The sequence below is a fragment of the Mirounga leonina genome, unplaced genomic scaffold, assembly GCF_011800145.1.
Source record: "Mirounga leonina isolate KUSES-001 unplaced genomic scaffold, KU_Mleo_1.0 Mir_91, whole genome shotgun sequence".
Classification (NCBI taxonomy): domain Eukaryota; kingdom Metazoa; phylum Chordata; class Mammalia; order Carnivora; family Phocidae; genus Mirounga; species Mirounga leonina.
In genome coordinates, this window is record NW_023270839.1 from 41,852,422 (window position 1) to 41,874,864 (window position 22,443).

At 40.1% G+C, this 22,443-nt stretch overlaps 1 protein-coding gene across 5 annotated transcripts in view; it reads left to right on the top strand.

Annotated features, from left to right (window-relative positions):
* MAP2K5 (mitogen-activated protein kinase kinase 5) overlaps positions 1-22,443 on the top strand; it is a 245,900-nt gene that overhangs the window by 140,206 nt on the left and 83,251 nt on the right. For 3 of the 5 annotated variants that reach the window (XM_034993805.1, XM_034993806.1, XM_034993807.1), the window contains exons 16-17: positions 2,215-2,286; positions 22,050-22,079. In XM_034993805.1, coding sequence (XP_034849696.1) covers positions 2,215-2,286; positions 22,050-22,079 — 102 coding nt within the window. Of the gene's footprint in view, positions 1-2,214; positions 2,287-13,409; positions 14,047-22,049; positions 22,080-22,443 lie in introns of those variants that run through there. The other 2 variants (XM_034993809.1, XM_034993808.1) reach the window with 2 other exon arrangements.

A 22,443-nucleotide genomic window follows, 5' to 3' on the forward strand; every position in this document is an offset into this window, starting at 1 on the left:
TTTGCATTCAGACATACCTGGGTTTGAATCCTGGCTGTGTTCCTAAACAAATACACCTAATGCTGACCCACAGCTCTAGACTTCAGCAAGTCACTTAATCTTTTTTTTTACACCTGTAAAACAAGGGCAATAATATCTAACTTTGCAAGATTGTCCCAAGGCGTAGAGGATGCAAAGTATCTAGTCCAGTGTCTGGCGTATACTCGTTGGTCATTACGTGATAGCTATTACTGTCCTTATATAGTGGGTGCAAACTAAACCTCTCTATGCCTCCTTTTCCTTATCTGTTAAAAGGGGATGGTAATAATACCAATCTAATATGGGTGTTTATGAATCTGAAATGAGACATGCATGAACAGCACTTAATGCCAAGCATATGGAAATTCTTCAGTAAATGCACGCAGTAGTCTTGTTGTTGATGATGATGATGATGGTGTTGATGATGATGATACTCCTGTAACTAATTGGCTGCTTTCATCCTAGTACCTATTGAACTAAGTGGAATTGGATAATGGGTTCATTCATGCATGAACAAGAACTTCAAAATGATGGTGTAGGGGATTTGAACGTAAAAGTACTAGGGAATTGGAATGACTGTGTCTATAGCAACTGGGAGAGATGGTCACATGACATTTGGCCCTTGGGAAGAATTGTTCTTGGTGGGAAAGTGGTTTTATAAATTAAAGAAATAAATAAAGGAAGGGAAATAAGACGATCCATCCTGCTACCTCAGGACAGGGCTTTATGTAATGTTAGGGCAAGTGGTCCCAGGAGAAGGCAATAAGTATATTGAGGTAGCCTGATAGGTGTGGGCAGAAAGTAGATCACAAAGTTCTGGGTCCCAGCTAAGCCAACTCACCGGGATGTAGGACTGTGCCAATCACCTGAGAGCACCAGGTTTACATCTTCCACTCCCCTGGCATATCCCCTGCTGGTGAGTGGTGGATGCCTACTTCCCCCATGTGCAGTGGACCAGGCTGATCCTGGCCCCAGGTACTCTTCAGGGCTCCCATGAAAGCTCCCGAAGGCTGATGCCAGCGGTGGCCACCAGGAACTCCAGGGGTGGACCCATGAACAGAATGGTGCCCTGAGGGCCAGGAGGCATGGGTTATGATCCCAGCCCTGCCACGTCCAGCTCTGTAACCTTGAGCGACCATTCCAACGCCGTGAGACTTCGGTTTCTCTTATTCGTGTGCTCCTGTGTTCATTCAAAAGATTCTGTGAAGTACGATACTGAATGCTAGATCCTGGTGGGATAGAGACACCAGACAGCACCCACTTCACTATGAAACTATTCATGTTGAAGTAGAGAGTGTGCATGTTGTGGCTTTCTAAACCAGGTATTTGCTACACGTCTTGAATGGAGAACCAGTCGTCCCAAATGGACCTTTCAAACTGTTCCACGGTTCATATCAAAAGAAACCCTGATAAATGGAATAAAATGTTGAACCATAGGTGAATCTGGACAAAGGAAATACGGATGTCTTTTGTATTAATCTTAGCTTTTCAACTTTCCTGTAAGTTTGAAACTATTTCCAAATGAAAAGTTAAAAAAATAAAAATAGAATCCCTAGTGATCCAGACCCATCTCTCAAAAGTGCAAATAAGGGGCGCCTGGGTGGCTCAGTCGTTGGGCATCTGCCTTCGGCTCAGGTCATGATCTCAGGGTCCTGGGATTGAGCCCCGCATCGGGCTCCCTGCTTGGCGGGAAGCCTGCTTCTCCCTCTCCCCCTGCTTGTGTTCGCTCTCTCACTGTGTCTCTCTCTGTCAAATAAATAAATAAATTTTTTTTTTTTAAAGTGCAAATAAGTGATAACATTATATAATGTTGTGTAGTTTGTCACTTCACAGCTGAGACCACTGAATTTGGAGGGAGAGGACCTGGGTCCAAGTCTCAGCTCATGAGGACTTTGCCTAAATGATTTCACCAATCTGAGCCTCCATATTCTTTATCTGTAAAACAGAGATAATAAAGTTTTCCTCACAGGGACTTTGTGAGGATTCAGTGAGATGGTATCTATCCGTATTACCTATATCGTTTCTGTATGTTACCTGTATAATACACCTATGCATACACACACACACACACACACACAATTGTTTTGTGCTTCATAAAGTGCCACAAAATGTTGGTGGCTCTCTGCCTTAGCTGAGCTCGTGTTAGTGTTTCCTGGAGTAGCTCACATCAACTCACCAGCTTCTGTTTTCTTACAGCCTGAAAGAATTTCAGGGGAGCAGTATGGAATCCATTCTGATGTCTGGAGTTTAGGAATCTCTTTCATGGAGGTATGTTGTTTGCAAATAGATGCTTCTATGTATATCTGCCCTAATACCAGGAAGAATGAAGATTTTGAAAAAAATAATAATAAACCTCCAATGTGTTATGTGTATGTGTACACCAAGTTTAACTCCAGAATCCTTTTGATATCCTTGAATGGCTTGTGCAGACTATTCCGAGGTGCTGTTTCTCACACATCACCTGTATAAAACTTTCCTGGAGAGCTTCTTAAAAATATAGGTTCCCAGACTCCTTCTAAAACTAGTTAAATCCAAATCTCTAAGAATCTGCATTATTAACATGTTCCCTGGTGATCCTTATGCACACTAAATCTGGAGAGCCTGCATTATAATAAAAGAAAGATTCCAGAGAAGTTCTGTGTAATGGTGGCCTTGTTGGAAAGCATATATGACTTCCAAAGGTGATTACTTTAAAGAATATAGCCCTACTCATTTGGATGTATAAGTACTGTATGTTTAGAAAGAAGAAACCACCTTGCTCCAATATAGTCATTTCGTGTGTTGGGGAATGGGGCATGATATGATCTGGGGGAGGATGAAGGGTATGTATTTAGCACAGTTTTAATGTCTTTACTCTTTAGAGCTGTATTTAGAATGGACTTCATCTTAGTGCGCTACATGTAGCCCCGCTAGAACTCCGTGCTAAGGTTTCTGTACAATGACTATTGATCTGTAAGGAAATGTATACAGTTTCCATTAGAAGGTGATTGACGGGCGCCTGGGTGGCTCAGTTGGTTAAGCGACTGCCTTCGGCTCAGGTCATGATCCTGGAGTCCCTGGATCGAGTCCCGCATCGGGCTCCCTGCTTGGCGGGGAGCCTGCTTCTCCCTCTGACCCTCCCCCCTCTCATGTGCTCTCTCTCTCTCATTCTCTCTGTCTCAAATAAATAAATAAAATCTTTAAAAAAAAAAAAAAAGAAGGTGATTGACATAACATAAGAAAATAAAATTTAAAAAAAAAAGGACATCTGGCTGAATTACACTAGTATAGAATCTGGATACTCACCAGTACTTCAAGATTTGTTTCTCACATACATTGATTCAGAGAAAGGAGGGCTTTTTAAAAACTAGAAAGGATTCCTTAAATAAGATCACAGACAGAGTTGCAATCATGATTTTATCACCTTTTTTGGGGTCAAATACTTTCTCTGTGATTTTTGTAATGCATGAATGCAGTTGAATTTATAAGGAAATATCTTTAGACTCAATTCACCTGCACTATAGAAAGCAAAAATAAAGTAGTCAGTGTTTGTTAAACCATATTCTTCTGCTTCTTCATAAAAGAGAATCTAAGAGGAAATATAATATGTGTGCATCAGCTGAGAGGTTAGCAATAACGGCAGACAGAAGCCATAACAGAATTTCCCAACAGAATCCTGAAGGGCTTGTTCAGGTAACTTGTTTCGGAGGAAACTAGTACTTTTGATTTGTGGAGCTCAGGCCTTGCCGTTACATAAATTTCCTTTGCATGTTTAAATCATTGTCATTGAATGCATTTAATAAACGACCAGATGGAATGTAGAACATTTGAGAAGTACGTGGTATAGAGATAAGAATCCCAGATTGGGAATGAAAGACAGAGAGAGCAATTTCACCTTTGCTACTGGTTTTCTAGGTGTCCTGTGCAAGCCAGTGTCCCTCACTGGGCCTCATTTCTTCCTCTGTAAGATAATGATCTCTAAGCCCCTTTCCAGACTAACATTCTATGACTCTAAGCAGTCTATTATCTTTCTTTAACTTTCTACATCAACTCTAGAGCTGAGTGACTTGGATGATGATATACCTTAGTGTGACATAACATGAGGTGAAGAGCAGCATCTTCAGTAAAGCTGTTTCCAGAGGACCCTGAGCCCCAGGGCTAGGGGAGAGGCAGGATTTCTCAAAGGAGTTGACAGTTGAGCTGGGTTGGTCTTGAAGAGTTTGCCTCTGGGAGAAAGAAGAAAAAGAGGGAAGAACTCCTCCTCATCACCGAGCACATTCTAAGGTAGATCTCTGTGAACACTTCAGGAGAGATCTAGTGTCAGAGCCTGCAAGGTCTCCCCTAGGCCATTTCACTTCCTATTTGTGTGGGTACCTTCCTCAAGGTGTTTTGAGTCATTTTATTCCCCTAGGGTACTGGTGGTAAAGAAACAGATGAGATAAAATTACAGGAAACTGAGCAAAGGAATTTTTCTGAAATTACACAAGAATGAACTAGAGACGAAACGGGAACTAGAGTTTTCTATCCTTTCTACCTCTGTCCCCTGCAAGTCCCATAAACTCTCAATCCTTCCCTGAGGTTTGGTGATGCAGGAATCAGAAGTTGCCTTCATTGTTTTAAACTCCTAAAATAGTGAGGTTCACCTTTGCTTGCCTTCTCCATACTGCTCTCCCCTCGTTAATGTGCTGTCACAGTCCCCATGGGGGTCATAACAAGGCCTCTCACACACTTGTTCATAAAAGATGATGCTACATGCCACTAAAATGTGCCATTAAAAATGTCACAGACAGGTACATTTGTGCCTTAAGCAAAGAATCTTTAATATCAGACTACTTTTATCCAGGGCCAGAACTGCCCCATCTCCTCTCCGTTCAGCGTCCCTGTGGGATAAGATGGGTCTCTTTGAGGATTTTGTCAGCTGTATGTAGTATTTGGAGTTGGCAGAAATAACATAAACATGGAGATTACCCTTAAGAAGGGAAAAAATGAGATTATTCAGCTTCACTAGAGCATGGCAGTTTTACTAGATGAGAAGAATTTGGCCCCTTTTCTGTGTTTTTTTGTTTATGGTTTTCAACTCAGATCTTTAAATGTGTTGTAGTTCTCCTCATGTGGTTTAGTTATGAAGCCAAATAAAGTCCCTTACCATGTGCAGGGTTTGTATGGCCTCACTTTGTAATGGGAAAAAGAATCCACGTAGAATTGCCCTTCTTCCTTGAAGTTTCATGACAGAAATCAGTGGAAATGAAAAAAAAAAAAAAAGAAGAAGAAGAAGAAGAAAAGAAAAAAAGAAGTAAGACACACTGACAAAGGTACAAAATTCCTGAACTAAACTAGGACAAACTAGGAGAACTAATCTTGCTTCCCAGAATATTTGACTCTTCTAGGAAGCTCGTGATGATTCAGTTAACTCGGTGATTTTTCGGACAATTCACCCTGGCAGTTGCCATTCAAGACTTCAGGGCTAGACTCTAAAATGAAAATTGGTCCATAATAAGAGATTTGTTTTACCAAGTTTGATGATGTTATCTAATCCTTAGGGGAGAGGAGTATACCCAAAACATTTTTGGGCACAATTTCTTAATTTCACAGGCAGCCCAGTGTGTATCTCTCTTCCCACAGAATGGCTTGAGGAGAGAAGCCCCACTGTTGTTTTCACTAATTAATTATTCCATTCATATTCTTGGGTCATTTAAGTCACGACATTTTTGCAAAAGCTGGCTTTTTCCATTGGCCCTCCTTGGGTCAAAAAAGAAGACAGCATACACCCTCTTCCAGCCTTGCACTTGCAGTACCCAGAGCAATGCATACACATTTAAAAAGGCACCAGGCCAGTCCTATAATGTTCTTATTCTCACTGAGTATGCTCTACAAGTACATGTTCTGGTTTGTGATTCTATCTGGCAAGTTATTATAAACCTTATTAAGGTTGGTGGTGTATAATCTTCTGACAGGTTTTTCTGCAGGAGTCAGACTGAAAGCCCATCTTTAACACATGCATTTTGCTCTTTTCACTTGGGTCCTCGCTCTTTCTGCCTTTGTTTGCCTCCTCTCTCTGCCAGTCTCTTGAGTCTGAGGCATAGAACAATCTGGCTCGATGTGCTTGGTTAATTGGAGTGTCATCTAGTCCTCTGAGATCCCTCTTCAGCATGATCCCTGTTTTATTGAAGTGGTTTGAATGATGTGTTAAATGATGAAAGCAAGGTCCATGGCTTAGAAAAACGTCTCTAGATAGGTGAAGAACATATTCAGAGAGCCACACAAGGTCATTGTCATCAAAGTAACATCCATCTTCTGAAGATTTTTATGAGTTCTATTGTTTTGATAAAGAGAGTTTTTCTTGTGAGTTTTAGAATCACCTTTACCAAGTTAAAAATAAATCCTTTACCAAGTTAAAAATAAATAAATAAATAAATAAACAAAAATACGGTGTTCACTCTACGTGGAATATCATTTTTCTTCATCTCCCCAAGATACAGTTAAAATACCCATCCTTCATGATGCCTGCTCTGATCTCTCCAGCAAAAAATAATACCTTCTTCTTCTGACCTTCATCTACATCTTCCTTGTGGCATCTGCCTTTTCCACCTTGTGCTATAATAATTTCTAGGCATGTCAGAGTTCCTTATGACAGCATTCAAATCTGATACTCTCAAAACCCCCTACAATCTCTAGCACAATTCCACTGTCCCTAAGTGGGCACTCAAGAAATCTTTTTGGCTCCGTTTTTTCATACTTTTCTAATAGTTTTAAAGCCATTTCTGAAAATAAAGATCAGAGTTTGAAGTTTGATGGAGTCTTTAACATAAGCACACATAAATGTTTGCTGAATAGATCACAAATGTCTTGCATGTGGAGAAGAGTTTTCTTTTGCCGGAGTAGAGACCTAGATTCAAATTCCACCTCTGTCAGTATAAACAGTAGATCCTTGGATAAGTCATTGAATCTCTGGGCCTCAGGGTCCTCATCTTTAGATGGAAGCTTTACTTCAGAGCTTCTGGCTAAAGGTCACAATGAGAAAATTAAGCCATCATCCCCTCTCTTTAAAAGGAATTACTTTGGGGCACCTGGGTGGCTCAGTTGTTAAGCGTCTGCCTTCAGCTCAGGTCATGATCCCAGGGCCCTAGGATCGAGCACCGCATCGGGCTCCCTGCTCTGCGGGAAGCCTGCTTCTCCCTCTCCCATGCCCCCTGCTTGTGTTCCCTCTCTCACTGTGTCTCTCTTTGTCAAATAAATAAATAAAATCTTTAAAATAAAAAATAAAAGGAATTACCTCTTGAAATACTTCTATTTGTTTCAAAAAGGCCACTAATTAGGTTAAAGCATGGAACACAGAACATGCCGTACCCTCCACTTTCACTTAAACTCCACTAAAAATAACCATAAAGGGATTAAAAAAAAAAAAAAGACATACTACCATGAAGACAAAGCAAAAGGGAAAGGAGACTACAACAACCAAATTTTGGGTGTGGGGAAACAGATGGACAGTGGCAAACTACCTAGCAGTGCTGAGAATGCTGAAATCCTAAGCTGGCTGTAAAGAAAGTGACAAGCACCCCACTTCCTGTAGAACATCAAAAAGACTCGGGAATTGGTGGTACCAGCTATCTGGAACTAGACGTGAAGGTGGGACCAAAGAGAAGAGAATTATTTTTAAATCCATTTGACCCACAGATTCTTCGGGTAACTCAGCATGTGTGCACAGTTGTCACTCCTCAACCTCAACACAAGAAGGTAGAGGTCTTTTTTGGAAAGAGTAAAATAGTGATAGCTGGCACTGTAGAAGACTGTGTCTCATTCCTGAAGTACAGAGGCATTAAGTGAATGATAAATGTTGAGACCTCCCAGCCTTCCTATCACACCCTGTTCCTAGGACACCGGCGGCCAAGATTACCTTTCAGGCAGAAGAGACTTTGGCTAAGGAAATCTGACCAAGAAGTCTTAAAGATCCAGACATTGGGGGTTCATGTTACATCATGTTGTCAGTCATCAAGCTCCACCAATGAGCACAGTGCCTTACCCTTGGCAAGACATGTGAGAAAGGCCTTTAGGACAGATTTTTAGTGCCTTACCCTTAGCAAGACATGTGAGAAAGGCCTTTAGGACAGAGACCTAAAATAACTGGGAAAAAAAGCAACTTGGAGGGCCTTGGAAACTATGCAGTGAAGAAGAATTCAGATGAGCTCCTGTAGGATTCTCAGAGGGGTAAGAGAAAATACTGCATTCAGGAGACAAGAAGAGGCTGCTGTAACAAAGGAACTTTCAGAGAACAACAAGAACAAACAGAAATGAAAATTCGAGAACCAGGTCAGGAAGTCTAATGTGAAAAACAGAAGTTTCAGGAAGAAAGAGTAGATGAAACGGGAAGAAATCACCAGAGAAAATGTTTTCATTTTAATTTTATAACGAGATAAATATTTATATGTTGTTTGAGATTGCCCTCCTCTTTAGTATTCCTATAAACAAACAAACAAAAAAACCCAAAAAACAAAACCTAACTTTTTTTTCTAAATGATACGTGCCAATGGTTTTGCCCAGAGAAACGGAGTTTTTACTGGGGAATGGTAAAATTTTTGAATTTTCTATAGATAATCTACAATAGAATTTTTCCCGAGGAAAATTTAGCATAGAAAGTAAAAATAGTTGGGGTGCCTGGGTGGCACAATCAGTTAAATGTCTGACTCTTGGTTTCAGTTCAGGTCATGAGATTGAGTCCTGCATCCAACTCTGTGCTAGCGGGGAGTCTGCTTAAGGCTCTCTCTCTCTCTGCACCACCCCTAAAATAAGTAAATCTTGTTTGTTTTTTAAAGGTAAAAATAGTTGGATAGAACCACCTTGTTTTATGGAAATGTTAAAAACTGTGAACATATCCCATTTTTAACATATTGGTTTTATATATATGTATATATATATATATTTTTTTAATGGATGCTAGATAAGACTCATTAGATACCAAGAAAATGAAATGTAATTTCCATTTATAAGCAAACACAGAAAGCTCTGAAATGAAAATAAAAGTATTAACAAAGTGGCATAGATCACGCAGCCCAGTACCCCTGACAGAAGCCTCTGGAGGTCTGATGAAGAGTGCGTAATTTTCATTCTATGAGAAGATTTTCAGATTCAAAGGCTGCCATCCTAATTCTTGAACTCTTAACATGCGCAGACTTTGGATTAACTAGATACGTTCACACCACCACTTGCAATCAGTGTGATTTCGGCCCAGTCATTTTGCTACGCCAAGTGTCACTTTCTTATCTGTAAAATGAAGATAACTTTAGAATTCATTCATTCCTCAAATATTTATTGAGCACCTTTTATGCTCCACATACTTTACGAAGTGCTTTGGGTACACTCGTAAATAAAACGCACGTTCCCTTTCCTTGTTGAACCTACAACATGAGGGAGGCAGACGATAAACAATAATAAACACATTTTGAAAGCAGGAACTTTCAGTATTCTAGGCTCTTCTCTAAACACTTTCATTTAATAATAACCACCCTATAGAGTTATTTTTGAGAGTAAGCCTCTCTTTGAAATAACATCCTCATCTATGTATTAGGTGGTTTTGCCAAGTGACAGAAATTATGGAACATTATCCAGACTCGGTTCCTGCCCCTAACTATATGGAAGAACCCATCCCTGCCCCCACCCCCTACATAAAAACACCCAGAGACACAGCTGTCTCTAGTCATCTACAGCTGCGGCTTTGTTTGCTTTTCTAGCCCTTGGTGATTATGAACCTGGTCTGAGGGGTGACGGATGGCTCTGGGTACCCTATGAGCAGCTGCTGTCAGCTTCTCTAGACCATAAAACTTGGCCTTTGCTGTGCTTTACTTAAATACTGACATTTTCTCCTCTCCTTTCTTTATAATTATTGTTAAGAACATGAGTGGAAGTTGAATCTTATCATATATTTGGTCTGCTGCTCCATCTAGTGAAACATCTTACCTGTTGATCAGAAGTTTCTGCTGAAAACCGTCAGAAGGCAAAAGGATCAAAGCTGAAGCGTCCAAACAACAAGGAAATTTCAGTGGAGACTGTATAGAAAAGTGGGCAGGAGTATGGTCTGGAGTCCTTGTCATGGGCCTCCTTCCCTTCCGTTGAAGAATGTTGAGAAAAAGAGCATGTAACAGTTTCCACCACTCATTCCCCTGCTCTAACTCCCCTTTCTGTAATTCTGTCTTAACTTGGTTTTTTCCATTGTCATTTTTTAAATCTAAAACTTTTTGCAACTTACTGCAAAAAGGAGCCATTAAAATGACCTTTGGGAGATGATGGATTGACTAGTTCAGTCCGCTGCAAGGTTTGTGAAGGGATCCAGCTGTCTCAGATTACCATGCCTAAATGTGCATTTTCCAAGGTTGTCAGTGATCTCAGTGAATGTGCAACTGGCAGACAAAGTGAGTGTTTCCCGCTGAATGAGGCATTGTTGAGCTGGCTTTGTGCTCGGAGCTATCTGAACAACCATGAGATTGACAAAACAAGATGGAACAGGTGCTAGCAGTCCCAGCTAAGCATTTTATTATTTTGATGGATTTCAGACTGATTTGAAAGTTTTTCCAACAGCACATGTCCAAATTGTGTGTTTGTGTGCACACAAACACACATGATTTGGACATCTAAAAAAACATTAAGTCAACAAAGTCTTCATGTGAAGAATAAAATAAAGAGAAGACAAAGCAAGCATTTGACAACCCATATTCAGATGTTTGAAGGATTGTCAAAAGGGGCAAGCTGCTGCTCGATGACTGGCAGGCTGAACTTTCTGAAGCTAACATGACCAAAAAAAAAAAAAAAAACCCATGGTTTTCTATTCAATATAAAGAAGAAAATTCTAATGGATAGATCCCTATATCCTTCCCTACTCTACAGTGGAATCCCTTTAGGGATAAAAATGCCACATTTACATAGTGACTGAATAACCACATGCCATGTCTCAAGTTTTTGTTTTGTTTTATTTCTTAAGAAGAAATGCTTTGTAGAAGAAACAGGGATGAGGTTAGATAAGGTGCAGTCATTTATTCATTAATCACTCAGAATTTTTACTGAGTGTCTAGTATGTGGCAAGCACCATGCTAGTCACTGGGAACATGGCTGTGAATGAAACTGATAAAATCCCTTCATGGAACCTCCGTTTTAAAGAAGGTGTTTGACAACAGCAAGTCATTAGACAGAAACAAGCAGTGTTATATGATAGGAGTAACTGCGTGGTGTGGTGTGTAAATTAAGATCTCTTAAATTGAGATCTAAATGATAAGGGCCAGTCTTCTAGTGACATCTGTCAACTCTAAATTCTGTGAGTGATAATTTAGGGAACCACGGCCGCTCCCTTGAGATGTCCAGGGGTAAAAAGCACTGATCCTAGAATTGTGTCAATACTCAAATCCAGGGACCTGGAAATCGCTTTAAAAATCCTCTTGAAGATCCTACAGACCATAGCACATACTTTGGTTTTGAACTGGCTAATAAAAACTTCCAACATTTTTATAGCATGTATGTACTCAATTCTTTTACACACCTTATCTTGTACTTAGAGATTAGCATGTTTTTTAACTAGAAGAGAGTCTTTAGAACTTGTTAAATCAGATATCTCCTCGTACTGGTGAGGAAGCTGGGGGCCAGGGGAGGGAGGGGACCTGCCCACGGTGACAGCACGCAGCCAGTCCTGTGCAGAAGAGGACTGGAATCTAGGACTTCTGCTGTCAAGTCTGGTGCTCTGTCCTCTTTTTGCAGTTGTTGATGTCTTCTTGCTCCGTGTCATTCTCACAAGAAGGGTGACAACATAACACTTTGCATGTACCTAACACTTAACAGAACCACTTGATATTACCTCATTTAGGCTCCCCTACACTGTGATGGGAAATGACTGAAAAATCAGTATTTTGAGGCACCCCAAGATTGTTCCACCATATAAGCATCAAAGCTCCCATTTTGCAAGTAAGGAAACTGAAATCTAGAGAAATTAAAGGACTTCTTTAGAAAGGTTAAGTGACTTGGCCAGGCAGCGGCAGTCATGTCCCCTGACTCTGCTGCTCTCATTATGCTATAGAGAATAAGCAGATCAAGTAGTTTGGGAAGAGAAGAGAGAAATGGTAAACGTAAATGAGCAGGAAATTAGATAAAGGAAAGGACTGGTTTATTGTGATTCTGCTTGTCAGTCAAGACTGCTTTTCCCAGGGACGCCTGGATGGCTCAGTTGGTTAAGCGTCTGCCTTCGGCTCGGGTCATGATCCCAGGGTCCTGGGATCGAGTCCCGCATCGGGCTCCCTGCTCCACGGGGAGCCTGCTTCTCCCTCTGCCTCTGTCTCTCTCTCTCTCTGTGTCTCATGAATAAATAAATAAATAAAATCTTAAAAAAAAAAAAAAAAGAAGACTGCTTTTCCCAGGCTTCCTACCGACACCGTGACCCTCTCCCTATAGCTGCTTCAGCGTTACCATATTTCAGAGTGTACAGGTACCATTGGTTTTCAGAAACTAATACCTCATTTACGTTTCTTTCTTTTTTTTTTTAAGATGTTATTTATTTATTTGACAGAGAGAGAGAAAGAGAGTACAAGCATGGGGAGCAGCAGGGAGAGAGAGAAGCAGGGTCCTGCTGAGCAGAGACCCGACGTGGGACTCGATCCCAGGACCCTGGGACCATGACCTGAGCCAAAGGCAGACGCTTAACTGACTGAGCCACCCAGGCGCCCCTTAGTTTATGTTTCTAAAGAAATACAAAAATTAACCTAATCTCCAGTGTATCTGCTCTGTTAGGAAGTGCGTAGGTGAGAATTCCATCTAATCGGTAAATATTTATGTAATGCTATTCTGTGTTGGCAGTAAGGATACCAACTTTGCCCTCAGGAGCTCTTTGACTAGTAGGTAGAAAGATAAATAAAAGTGCAATGGAAGTGCATAGGACTGGGCAGATGAGAGGGAGGGCTAACATCGATGTCAAGGAAAGCATTTCAGTTATCTATTACTCTTAATAAAGCACCTAACATTAGTGGCTTAACATCACAACCCTTTATTTACAGGATTCTATGGGTCAAGAATCTTAGGGCTCAGCCATTAGACGCAGTATCCACAGGGGCTCCGGTGAGGGTGCAGCCAGATGGTGGTTAAGAATGGAAGATCCAAGGGGCACCTGGGTGGCTCAGTCAGTTAAGCGGCTGCCTTCAGCTCAGGTCATGATCCCAGGGTCCTGGGATCGAGCCCCGCATCGGGCTCCCTGCTCGGCAGGAAGCCTGCTTCTCCCTCTCCCACTCCCCCTGGTTGTGTTCCCTCTCTTGCTGTGTCTCTCTCTGTCAGATAAATAAATAAAATATTAAAAAAAAAAAAAAAAAGAATGGAAAATCCAAGATGATTTCACCTGCATGCATGGCACCTTGGTGGGAGTGGGCACTCCATCTCTCTCTCTCTCCTAGGAGCAGCATACAGATGCTAGAAGTATGAGAATACTACCCAATGATGACTCCCTTGACTTTGAAATGTCTAGAAACAGAAGTGTAGAGTTGGTTGAACCAGTGGACTATACCCCAGCACTGATGTTTTCTCAGCTACTCACAGCTGCATGACTCCAGTGAGCAATTTAGAAATGGAGAAACACCCCCCCATGCCCTGCCCCATACCCAGAGCTAGGTTTGCAGGGACTGTTACCATGATTGAAGTTGTGTACTGTTAGAGGACACAGGTCAGCATTATACAAACATATTGAAAGGGTGTCATTTCTTAATTCTCACTGTGAAGATTAAAATGGTTATTGAAAGTACACGAGATGGATTGAAGGACAGTTAACTCCAGTCTTTTTCCCTGCTTGCAACCCCTAAGTCTTTAATAAGAAATAAGCCATTTAAATTAATCATAATGCTTAAATATGTCAAAGTGATTATTCTAAGCAGTGATGTGTAAGAGGGCCTTGTCAGTTAAAACTATCAACCCACATTACTGAAGAGTTTGTATACTATGTTCATTAAAGTAGTGCAGCGCAGAGGGGCACCTGGGTGGCTCAGTCAGTTAAGCGTCCGACTCTTGATCTCAGCTCAGATCTTGATCTCAGGGTCATGAGTTCATGCCCCGCGTTGGGCTCCATGCTGGGTGTGGAGCCTACATTAAAAAAAAAAAAAAAAGGTATCATAGCATAGAAACAACTAACATGCACTGCCAGGTTGGGTAAGCTCTAGAAGACCTCACCATCAGGGGGTTTATCATAATCAACAAATGCTTATTGTCAGCCGACTGCAAAATACCATTTCTGGTGTCATGAAGAACACAAAAGTATATGACTTAAGAGTCTGCCCTTAAACAAAACTCAAAATTTACCAGGCCTTAGAGACACAGGAAGATGTAGAACACTAGGAAATGTCACCAGCTAGGATGTGCTCCGCTGCCCAGTGAATGGTATGGACAGGGAGTGATAGGAATTTTGTCTTCAAAATTGTGTTCTGGGATTAACTCCCAGCAGAAAAGGAGTAGTAATTTGAACCAAGTCCTGAAAGGATAGGTAACCCGGACTTCCATTTGTTCATCTGTTGTTACACCATCTTAGAATCCAGATAGAGAAACTGCCTCCAGTATTGCATTTTGAGTTGTGCAAAAATTTGAAGTTCATTTTTCTATTAGAAAAGTAAATTGTTTGCTTTCAGCCATCATGACTGGACGTTATCTCTTTTTAATTTAGAGTTTCTCACTGAATTTCCTTTCAGTGCACAAGACACCATCAAAAGAGACCTTTGCAGTTGTTTCTCAGTGACTTTTAGAGATTTATATTACCCAATTAGCATTGTTCTGAGTAAAGATACCGGTGGAAATCAACTTGGAACAATCAGAGTGTCTTCAAAGCTACAAAAGTGGGTCTCTTCAAATAGAGAGGGTTTTCTTTTTTTAATCAGCTGCTTCATATTTACTATGGCCAAGTTGAAATTGTGTATTGCATTTAAACAGTAATATTCATGCAAAAAATTATTCAAAGTTTTTGCTCCAGTGTAGTATAGATAGGTTGATAGATATATACACACACATATACAAACACACACAGTCCGAAAGAAAACGATGCAAGTGAAATAGCATTGTGGGAGAGGAAGGAGAATTTATGTGTTGGGACAGCAGGGTGAGAAGGACCGAGCAACGTTTAAAGATTCAAAACAATAGCATTTAGCATGAAATCTCCTTTTTATCATCCTTACCCAGCCATCAGAATGAAGAAAGACAGTGTCCAGCCGTAGCAGTAGTCTGGTAGCAGGAGAATTAGAAGTAAAGGTACTGGTGCCCGAGGGGTGGGTCATGAATTAATAATTGCTATGTGGCGGACGAGCCCGTCAGAAGAGCTGAAAATGAGGAAGCTGCCTTGCAGAGCGCTATCAATCACTCAGTGACCATAACTTCCAGTAATTAGTGTATTTTATGGGCCTTTGCTTCAGTGGCTCGAAAGCACATATGCTGCAGTCACAGCTAAACTTCGCCGGAGTAATATTCCAGGGTGATTTATCCTGCTGCTGCACTGGGATATGCCCCTCTATTAGGTGAAGACTGTGAACTAAGCTGCAATAAAGTGTAAGTTTAGGTACAGTTTGCCCAGGTTGAGACCTCAATGTATCATGCTCTTCAGCATCCACGGTTAGGCTACAGCAAGCAATCATTTTTAACCGTGAAACAAATAAAGCAATTAATGGAACAGCACTAGGATATTGTACTTGTGAATTACCGTTGCCCTCTCCCCATTTAAGTGTCCACTGTAATAAGCCCATTTCTAATTAAAAAAAAAAAAAAAAAAACACCACACTCTATTGGAAACATTTATTTGTAATGCTGTCTTTTCTCCACTATTACTAGTAATCTGTGGGATAGAATGGAGGACCTTCCGAATGATGGGGAAGGACTTGATTTATTTCTTTGTGTTACCGCGTTTGACCTCCTTCAGTTAAAATAAATTTACTTTTTATCCATGGACTCGAGTGAGGATGAGTAGTTCTTTTTTAAATACTGGCACATGTTAAGAAGCCCTCCTGATGGGAGCCTCACATTTAGGCTCTTTCGACACAAAGAAAACATGTTATTTGCGAGCTCTCAGGAGCACTTAGCACTTTTGTACAGCCGTAATGAGTTATTTGTCGTGGTTCACCCACTGCACTGGAAGTCTCCGAGGCCTTTGCAGACAGGGTCCTTTGCCATTGCCAAAAACATCTGTAGAGCCCACAGTTCTTAGTGATTTAACAAGCTTTGCCACCAACCTGCAGTATGACCTTGGGCAAATTAATTAAGCTTCTGGTGCCTCCATTGGGCCATAATTCTGTTTGTGTTAAGGAAATCCTTACAGTTTATAGGAAAGTGTTATGTGAAAAGTATAAATTGAATAGGGAAGAGATATGCAGGGTTCCACTGTATTTCATCATAGAGTGAAATGTTTCTGCACCACTTTTAATGATGGCGTCCATGCATTTCCTTAAAATAGACACCAATGGTACGCTTATTTCTCCAAGCAGGGTGGAAAGGTGTACCTAGTTTGGCGCTTTCATTACATTTATTATCCCATCTTTAATTTGCAGTGTATTATAATATCACACAAGTTAAAACAATAATAGTAAAACAAACTAATTGTCTTTAATTAAAGTGAATTAGGTTTTGATTTTAATATATTTGATGTAGGGATAACTGATAACGTGGAGGGTCCCTAAGGTTATTAGGGCATATTTCTGTTGGGCCTGATGGTGTTAGTAATAACCCTCTTCCTCATAGTTCTAGACACGAACAAATATGTCACTTCATCAGTCTCTGTTACTCGCACTTATGCCCCTCCGCAGGGGTCGCAGATTCCACAAGTTATCAGCTAATGGCGTTATACATTAAAAATTGAAGCTTTCCTCACTCCGAGGCCTTTTAAGGCTTTGTTCTTAAGCCCTAGACACTTTGGAGTGCAGCTGCAAACTATAGGCAGAAGATTAAATTAATTTGTAACTCTTTTTTTTTTGGTCCTGCATTACTAAATCCTCCACATTTAATTGAAACCCTACTTCAAGACGCTTTGTGTTTCTCTGTTCTTTGTTGTCAGTTTAACCTCCAAAGCACTTTAACACTGGTAAATTGCTGTTATATCCTTTGGATTGTTTTTAAACCATTCAGTAAGGGGATAGTGAAATTGATACATGGGAAGAAAAGTCAAATCTTAGGGTAGATCTTGAGGTATTTAATATTTATTATGGTTCTTCACCAGCATAGTTTCAGATGATTTAAACTCTCTCTCTAGGACTGTGTAAATTGGTCTTGGGATGAAATCTCACCTAGGGAATTTTATGTAATCCAGTAGTTAAGTCTGGATTTTTTAAAGTTTCCCCGTGTCTGAATGTTCCAAAGTGACTGCTGCATTTCTATAAAATGAAGGTTTAACTGCAGTGCACAATCTAAATGCAAGATCCTTAGATGGAAATTTAATTGTGTAAAATGTGCACAAGGTAATTAAGAACAAATTTTAGAACATGTCAGGCTATAAAGTCCTCCTTCAGCTAGATCACTGGCTATATTGAAAATGCTTATTTTCAATTTGCAGTTATGCCGAGAAACACAGAGTATGTCTAAATTAAGAATAAAAAAAAAAAATCCAGGGCTCTTCAGTATAACTGTAAATTTAAAACTGTTAGCACATTGTTGATATTCTAAGAAACTTGATTCACCAAAAACATATTCTGAATTTGTATTCCCCACTTGCTTTCTTGCTACAGTGTATTTTTTCTCTTTATCATTTGTGACTTCATGACCATAATTATTCGTGTTACCAACAGAAGCCATTTTTGTTGCTTTGTAAATAAATATCTTCTTTTTGTTAAAATATAGATGTTTCTATCATGCAGTTGCTATGCATTTGGCAGTCGTTATGATCACACCCCCATACACATATTTATTATTTAAATTATAAAATCCAACATATTCAAATGAGGCTAACTCAAGAGTATTTCATAGGTTATGATTGGACAAATCAAAGATCAGTAAGATGACACTAAGGAACAGTTTTAGTTTTACAGTGAAATGTTAGTGATTTACTGTTATTAAAATGTATTCCCGATGGTAAATGTTTTCAGAGCATTCTTTTTCTGCCTTTTACATAGTGAATTTCCCACAACGAACAGAGTATTTAGCAGTTTGCTGAATCTTAAGTATTTGGACTCAAAATGCACTTTTTTCTTTAACGTTAAATAGAATCCTCCCCCTCCCCCATCTCTCCCTCCACCACCACCCCCCCCCCCAAAATAAATAAAGCTTTTCCAAATCTTTTACAACACAGGCCGCTCCCCTCCTGGGAATGAAAAGGATGTGAGAGTCATTTGATGAATTGCTGGCGCTTATGTGCATCCACATTTTTCAATATACTTTTTTTTTTTTAACTGGACTTAAGCTGCCTATATTTAAATGCTTCTTTTGTAAAGATGATAAAGAGAGCAAAGATTTCTATTGGCTTAGTCCTAATCTGTTTGGTTTGTTGTGATTCTTTTTTTTTTTCCCCTTTCCTTTAACTGTTAACCTATTTATAAATCTAAATCTACATACAAAGGTCATTGGTTGGCTGAACTTAAACCATTTTACTCAGTAAATTTAATTAAGAAAATACAGTGCAACTCATAAGCAAATGAGTTTTTTCCTAGTTTTAAACCAAACCACCCTCTTGAGTGCTGATTGCCTTGCCCGACCCCTGGTGATACAGAAACAGGCAAAATTAAAAAGGACATTAAAGCTTCATTAAATCTGAAACACATTTAGTACAGTGACATATCTGCAGGCCATTTCAGAGAAGATTACATACTCTCTTTTGTAAGTTTCCTAATTTATAATACCTTGACAATAAAAACTGGGGAAATGCAAGTAGATTAATAGACCAGTAGGGGTAAAAGATACAGAATGGCCCCAGGTCCGTCTGTCTCTGAAATATTCACTCACAGCGTATGTGTTCCCTCTTCCTCATAAGGGTTCAGTGTTTATTTTGACTTTTGACAGCCTCGTGAGGAGCCTGTTCTTCATGCAGCCATATCTGCTAAGAGACCTTTTCCTTTCTTCCCTTCTCCTAATTGAACTTGATAAAAAGGTTCTGGGGCCTGGCTATATATTTCCTTCTATTTTGCCACAAGACAAATAGCGGGGAGCAAAAACACCACAGTTATGTTAAACCTAGAGCGACAGGGACGTACGTGGAAGGCAGCTTCCTCTCCCGGGGCCTTAAAATGACTGCTTCTGGTGCCAGCCTACTGGTGCTGCTGCCAGTTTGCGCTGGTGCAGAACTGGAATCCTTGGCCTCCTGCTGGAGCAGCGCGGTGGTGACAGGCTGCGAGAGAGAGGAAATAACGGTTGTGCCGCTCTGGTCAAGGACGAGGAACCATCCTGTGTCCTCTGGCTCCAAAGAGGTCAGAGCTGCAAGATGCCTTAGAGCAGTTCTCCCAGGAATGTAGTTGACAGGACTGAGATTTCATAGGATGTCAGGAAAGTACACACAAAGCAAAGCCAGGCCCGGGAATGATGAGTTCACCAGTTCAAGCACTGCCAGCCACCTGGTTCCAAGCAGACTGGTACAGAGAGGCTCCCAGCTGACCAGCCTGCACTGAATTTTCTCTCTGTGTGCATGGTGGTATATTACAGGGTAGAGGAATGATAGCAGCCATCCTTAGTACATCGTACCAGTTATGACAGGGGGCACCAAGTAGATGAGTGCACATTCCCAAGTTGACTGTAGCCTGGCCTCTCCATAGAACAATAATAAGTCGAGAATTTGAGGCTTTGTGTTCAAGTGGAAAGAATTCATATTTTTCATTTTACGCCACTTCTTTTTTAAGCCTTCCTTTTATCATTGCTTATTTAGTTCTTCAGCAAAAACCAGCGTCCCATATCGGTACCAGCCAGCTAACTTAGATTTTAACTGTGTGTGTCGTGGGCAAGTTCTTCTGCCGGTAAGCCATGTGGACAGAATTCTTCCACAGTCCTCAGTGGTACGTGAACCGTATACCCGAGTGAGTGGCACAGGGCCTATAGAATGGCTTGAGATAAAATACTCTAAATGTTGTCTACTAGTCATTAAGTTGTTAGCTTTTTTAGATGAGAGATCCTCCTCTTGGTAGTTTGATAATTCCAAATGGAAGGATGTGCAAAACTTGTCATCCACCGATGAGTGTGATGATAGGTGACAGCTCAAGAAAAGCTGGTCAGGTCAATGTAATGGTGCAAACGCTTAGCCTATCATTACTGCCGTGTAGACCACAGCAGCTCCCCCTGAATCAATGTGCACACTCTCGTTGGCCAGAAACACACTGTATTTACAAAATATAAGGCAAATGGATTGCCTGTATTGGGTAGGATTAGAGTAGAGGGAGTGGAGAGCTGAGTCTCTCCCCTTCCTAATTTAAAACAGTGTGTAGACAACAAACATAATCACATGAACCTGAGAGGGCATTTGATTAACATCCACACTCTCTTTCCATCCTGCCATCTTGTGATGTTTTTGCTATCTGTACTTTATACTAATCCCTTGATTAATGATACTTACTAAGTGAAATAATGGTAGTATAACTTCGTACCTTGAAAATCAATGAACTCTGAGTATATAAGAATGAGTACAAGGTAATGAAACTGACTAGGCATTGCAAAACACACATACATATATAAATATACATCCAAATGAGTGTTGGCCTTTTCAAAGTAGTCACCTTACAAAGTCATATGGTTTATTCCTTATTACATTGCTTTGCTCTGACTGGTTTTAAATCTTTAAAAATTAACTCAGTATCTTCATGTCTATCCTTATTAAGGAACAAAATATTTATTCTTCAAAGGTGGCTTTGGGTTTTGGTAATACCCACAGGCCGTTCAAACCTTAGTCAACAAATAATTTACATGATCAAAAAGCTGAGGTGTATAATTTTAAGGCCAAGATAAAATGCAGTTCTAATAAAATGAAATAGGTGTTCTTTTGTTATTTGAAATGATTCTAAAAAAGAGTTCAGCAATGTTTCCATAGTGTCCTTGTTTTTGAAATAAACGCACAACTTCTCAAGATGTAGAAAAGCAATGTGAAACTCTGGAAAGAACACTGGATTAAGTTGCAAGGCTTAGGGTCAGGCCCCAGGCTTCTCCTGATGAAATGTGTGGGAACTTCTTCAATGGCACTCTTGGGTTCTAATCTGTGAAGTGGATTGATGCTCTTTTGGATTCATTCCAGCTTCAAAGTTCCCTGATACAGCAATTCTACTTTGAAAGTAGTTACAAATACATATAAAGGATTTCTGGCCTGAGGATAGGCTACATTACGAAGTTTCAAAGTTTTGCTGCTATTTTCTTAAAATATGTTACGGTATATTTGGTAAATTTTATCTTATTACTTTATATCAACTCTATTCCTGGTTGAATCATTGAGTTTTAACAGGTGAGAATTCCAAGACCAAAATTAAGTGACTGGCCTAGAAACACATGGCAGTTTACGAATCAAGCAAAATTGGAAGCTTTCCAAAGATCCACGTTCCTGATTTCAGACTTAGACCTATAGTTCTGACTTCGCAGCCTTGAAATAGCCACTTTTCTACTAGTGGTAACTCTTTTTTTTCTGTGGATAGAAAAATGAATGAAAAAACAAATAAATAGATGAAAATAGTGGCAAAATTTTCTATTTCATATGGCCCATTCCCCATTTCCTACAACAATGCCTATGTACTTGTTACTAAAAACTCTACAGAACTGTGGGCTGGGAACAATACGGTCTGCTCTGGTTTTATATCTCTGTCTAAATGAAAACTGTCGCACACAGGTAAATGTGAATAATGCCCATAGAGCTGAGAATGTTCCTAAGAGAAACCACATAATGGTAATGTTTAGTTGTTAAAATTAAAATATTTAATCAGGGATGCAGTATTGCCCATTGAAAATGTCCATTCTAAATGCAACTTTTACTGTAATTACAGCAGTAGTTTAGTTCCTGCATCCGGGGTTGAGAGCTTTTTATATTTGCTGGGTATAGTTCTGAAGTTTAGTACTTGTCTGTCTTAAGGAGATCTGCCCTGCATGCAAATCTATAACTAGACAAATATTATTTCCTTTCCCAGCTTGCTCTTGGGAGGTTTCCATATCCTCAGGTAAGATTGTTCATTACTGCCGTTTGCCACTGTGACATTCATTCCTATGTATGAAGGTGCAGGGAGCAATTGTGAACATTTGAGCCACATACAAATAAATCTGTCCTGTTAAATTGAAAAGTGATATCTTAAAAGAGTCATTTAGAAGTCTCTATTGATTTTTGATTTTTTTTAAACTCCAGATTTTTTTTTTCTCTTTGTTAAAGGTTGAAAGGCATCATCATGCTCTTCCTTTGTGTGACATTGGTGATGTTTTTCCTTATCCTAGCCCAGTGCCATGTGCTCATACTGAGGTTAGAGGAGAGGCACAGCCTTTTCTTGATACACTGTTTGAGCTTTTGGTTTCAGTTAAAATTATTTCAAA